Source organism: Temnothorax curvispinosus, unplaced genomic scaffold (genome assembly GCF_003070985.1).
Source record: "Temnothorax curvispinosus isolate PA1 unplaced genomic scaffold, ASM307098v1 QBEX01010659.1, whole genome shotgun sequence".
Taxonomy (NCBI): Eukaryota; Metazoa; Arthropoda; class Insecta; order Hymenoptera; family Formicidae; genus Temnothorax; species Temnothorax curvispinosus.
Window position 1 is genome coordinate 1 of NW_020220439.1, and position 3,850 is coordinate 3,850.

General features: G+C 36.5%; 1 protein-coding gene across 1 annotated transcript; it reads right to left on the reverse strand.

Annotated features, from left to right (window-relative positions):
* Nucleotides 1–2,042: 2,042 nt before the first annotated feature.
* Nucleotides 2,043–3,573, reverse strand: LOC112460599 (the record flags this gene model as incomplete). The annotated part of the gene is made up of 1 exon (XM_025025361.1): nucleotides 2,043–3,573. A coding segment is annotated over exon 1 (1,531 nt), but the record flags the coding sequence as incomplete, so codon positions are not given.
* Nucleotides 3,574–3,850: the final 277 nt, after the last annotated feature.

Below are 3,850 nucleotides of genomic sequence, written 5' to 3' on the forward strand. Positions count from 1 at the left end.
CAATCACACCTTACGGTCTACTCAAGCACGGCACAAATAATCTTACAGTTCGGCCATTCTGCGAATACATTCGTCCCGAATGTCTTAACGGAAATTAATTCTCAAAAACAAAATAAAATATACCCTAGTAATATAATTTCAATACAACTTAAACTATTCGCACAAATCCTTACTTAACATAAATCATAGTATTATTATTATTAATTATTCAAACTTTCATTTTTTAAACATAGTAATCTTAAACTTAATGCACGCAAAACTTAAACTATTTTAAACTTATGATTATCGCATAAAACAACACTTTTTATTATCTTTATTCCAAAATTTTTATGGCTCTGGTTGTTTTATCCAATATTTTATTTTATCTGGGGAAAGTATAGAGTTATAAGGCCTGGAGGTCACATTAAAACCTGGAATATCTTGAATCACATATCTACTATTATTTAAGGCCTTTGTAACCATATACGGACCCTTATAACATGGCTTTAATTTCTTATCTTCTCCGGGTTTTACCGCAGTATCTCTTATCATAACGTAATCTCCCTCTTTATACTGAGTTGGTTTCTTATATTGTTTATCATAATTGGCTTTATTATAATCTTTTATTTCATCAGTCATTTCTACAGCTAATTCATTAGCGATATCTTGTTCATCCGATACTTTTAATTCAATTTCTGCTAATTGAGTTAAATTTTTAACCAACTCATTATCCGAGTGATTACGTTGCTCATAACCAAAAAGTAATTTTGAAGGAGAAGCCTTCACTGAAGAATGAATTGTATTGTTTATCACAAACTGGATAGATCCAACCGCGGAACTCCATGATTGTTGTTCCTCAACAATTCTTTCAAGAGATGCTTTTAAAAATCTATTAACTCTCTCTACTATGCTGTTTGCCCATGTAGCATCAACAGCAACTTGATGATGTTTAATATTATGAATTTGCATAACTTCTGAAAATTTATTCGAAGCAAATGCTGTACCTTTATCCGAAACTAAAATATTTGGACTTCCAAATGTGTTAAACAATAGTTCCATATGTTTGATAGTTTCTTTTGTACTGGTAGATTTGACAGGAAACAACCAAGTAAATCGCGTAAACGCATCTACTATTAATAAAATATGCTTATATCCCTCAACTGACTCTGATATTGGGCCAAAAAGGTTCGTATGCCAAATTTGACACGGGAATTTAAGGTTATCTACTACTTGTAATTCGCCTTCGCGAGTACTAATAGTCGCATTTGTCATCATACAAGTCAAACAGTTATCTATATAATCTATCACTTTCTTTCGTAAAGAAGGATACCAATAATTCTCATATATACCTTGGTAGGTTTTATCAACGCCACAATGCGCCTTATCATCATGATATACCCGAATAATGTTATTTATCATAACTTCTGGAATTACGAATCTAGGTTTATCCTTTCCTTTATGAAAGACAAGTCCATCTATTAATGTAAATTTTTCGTTATCCTCAACTTCTAATTTTTTCGCAATATTCTTTAACTTAATATCACGCAACTGCTTATATTCTAGCTCTCTTTCAAGAGGCATTGGTTCTATATACGCAACATCATTATCTTTATCCTCAAACTCTAATTCTTGTTTATTTGATTCATTACAATTAGTATCGTCATCTTGCAATAATGATAGCATATCTTCAGATTTATCTTTAATTTCTTCTGTAGTAGCTACTTCTTGAAATAATTGAATTTGATTATTAAATTCAATATCAGATGGTTTACATAAAATTGAAATATTATTCTCTTTAAAGAAATCTAAACCAATAATTAAATCAAAAGAAAATGAGTCATTATCCAACACCAATAAAGAAATTGATGCTTTTAAATTCGGCAATAAATCCAGAGAAATTACCGTTTGAGCAGATCCTAATATATTAACAAAAGTATTATTCACCGCTTTATATCGTTTTATTTTTTCACCCTTTTCTAAATCGACTTTTATAAACTTTGCAAAAACCGAAGACTTAATAAATGAAACGGGACTTCCGGTATCTAACAACGCATTCAACTTACATGGAATTTCGTTCACCGAAGTTACAATAATACGCGCATCAGGAATTTCTAACTTCCTACCGGAATCTTCATTCACTGTCGCAATCTCCATCTCCTGAACATCTTCTTCCACTGCAGACACCACTGGCGCTGGTTTGGCAGTTACCACAGGTGGTGATTGCTCTTTCTTTTTTAACTTGTAACAGTCAGCTCGGACATGACCTTTTGCCCGGCAATAAACACAAAACACATCTTTGTCCGATTTTGATACTGAGCTATCTTTAGGTACCGTGTCCTCACTATTTTTCACCTTATCATTTTTGACCTCTTGATGATGAACCTTTCTAGTGGGCTCGGCTGACACCGATGTTATCCGTTGCATTTCTTCCAGGAATTCTTCAACTGTTGCACAATGAAACGCCGCTGCTGTTTCTCTCAACGATCGGCTTCCGATACCGTTAATAAGTAGATGAATGGCATCTTCTTCTGGCAAGTTTAGATTTTTCATCAGCTCTAACTTGTCCATGGCGTAATCTTGGAATTGCTCTTTTGGAAAATTCCATCTTCTTGCTTCAACTTTTTGCATGGCCACATGAAACAATATCTTCCTTTTAAATCGACGTATTATGGCTTCTTTAAATATCTGCCATGATTCGATCAACGTTGTTACATTGAGATCAAACCATCTTTTGGCATTTTTGATGAGTTTACTAGAGGCTGCTAAGAGTAACACATCATCCGAAACTGCATGGATTTGTGCAATTCTCTCTCCAGTCTGAATCCATGTTTCTATCTTTTCTTCTTCTGTTCCGGCAAATTCAGGAATTTGAGTCGTCAACAATTTAACAGCGTGTGCGGTTGCCACTGATGAAATTGGCTGGCGACGTGTAATTGAACTATCCGGATCCGCACGTATACCATTGTCTTCACTTAAAATATTACGTATCCCATTTTGAGAGTTCTCACGAGACAAATTAGTTAACTCGACCATCTGTTGCATCATAGCTTGATTTTGCCGCTGCTGTTCCTGTTGGTTTCGAGCTTGCTCTCGTTGAAACTCTTGCTGAATAAGCGTTTGTTCTTGCTGAATACGCCTTTGTTCTTGCTTATCCTCTTGCTGGATACGCATTTGTTCTTGCTTTTCTTGTTGCTGAAGACGCATTTGTTCTTGCTGGATACGCCTTTGCTCTTGCTTATCTTCTTGTTGGAGACGCATTAGCTCTTGCTGGAAACGCATTTGCTCTTGCTGGAAACGCCTTTGTTCTTGCTTATCTTCCTGCTGGATACGCATTTGTTGTGCCATCCAAACACAGATTTGAGATAAATCGGATGACTCTGTCGGCGTCGTCGCTGCGACTGTTGATTGCATCGCCTTACTTTTAGTGGCGGCACGCGTTTCTCTTTTTTGTAGATCGGACGTGGCTTGTCTCTCCAAATAAGACATGATCATGTCTATACAGCGCGATGTATCGTTCGGAGGATTTAGCCCATATTTCTTGGCTTCATCCTGTAGCTCATTCACAGATAACTTTTCTAACTGCTGCCGATCCATATTTTCTTGAATACCGACGACTGATCTTCATAAACTGGCGGGAGACGCTCGAGAATATTCGAGACGTATCAAATGGCGGGAGACCGCTCGAGAATGTTCGACCGTGGTAAGATGGCGGTTGACCGTTGCACCCAAAATGGCGGGGAAACCGTTCGAGAACGTTCGAGACGTAATTTCACACACGCGAATATATGTTTCTTTGCAGCGTGGCGGACCGATATCACTAGTCGCCGATCCACAAATATCAATGTTTTTTAACGTCGTTACGACGGGATAA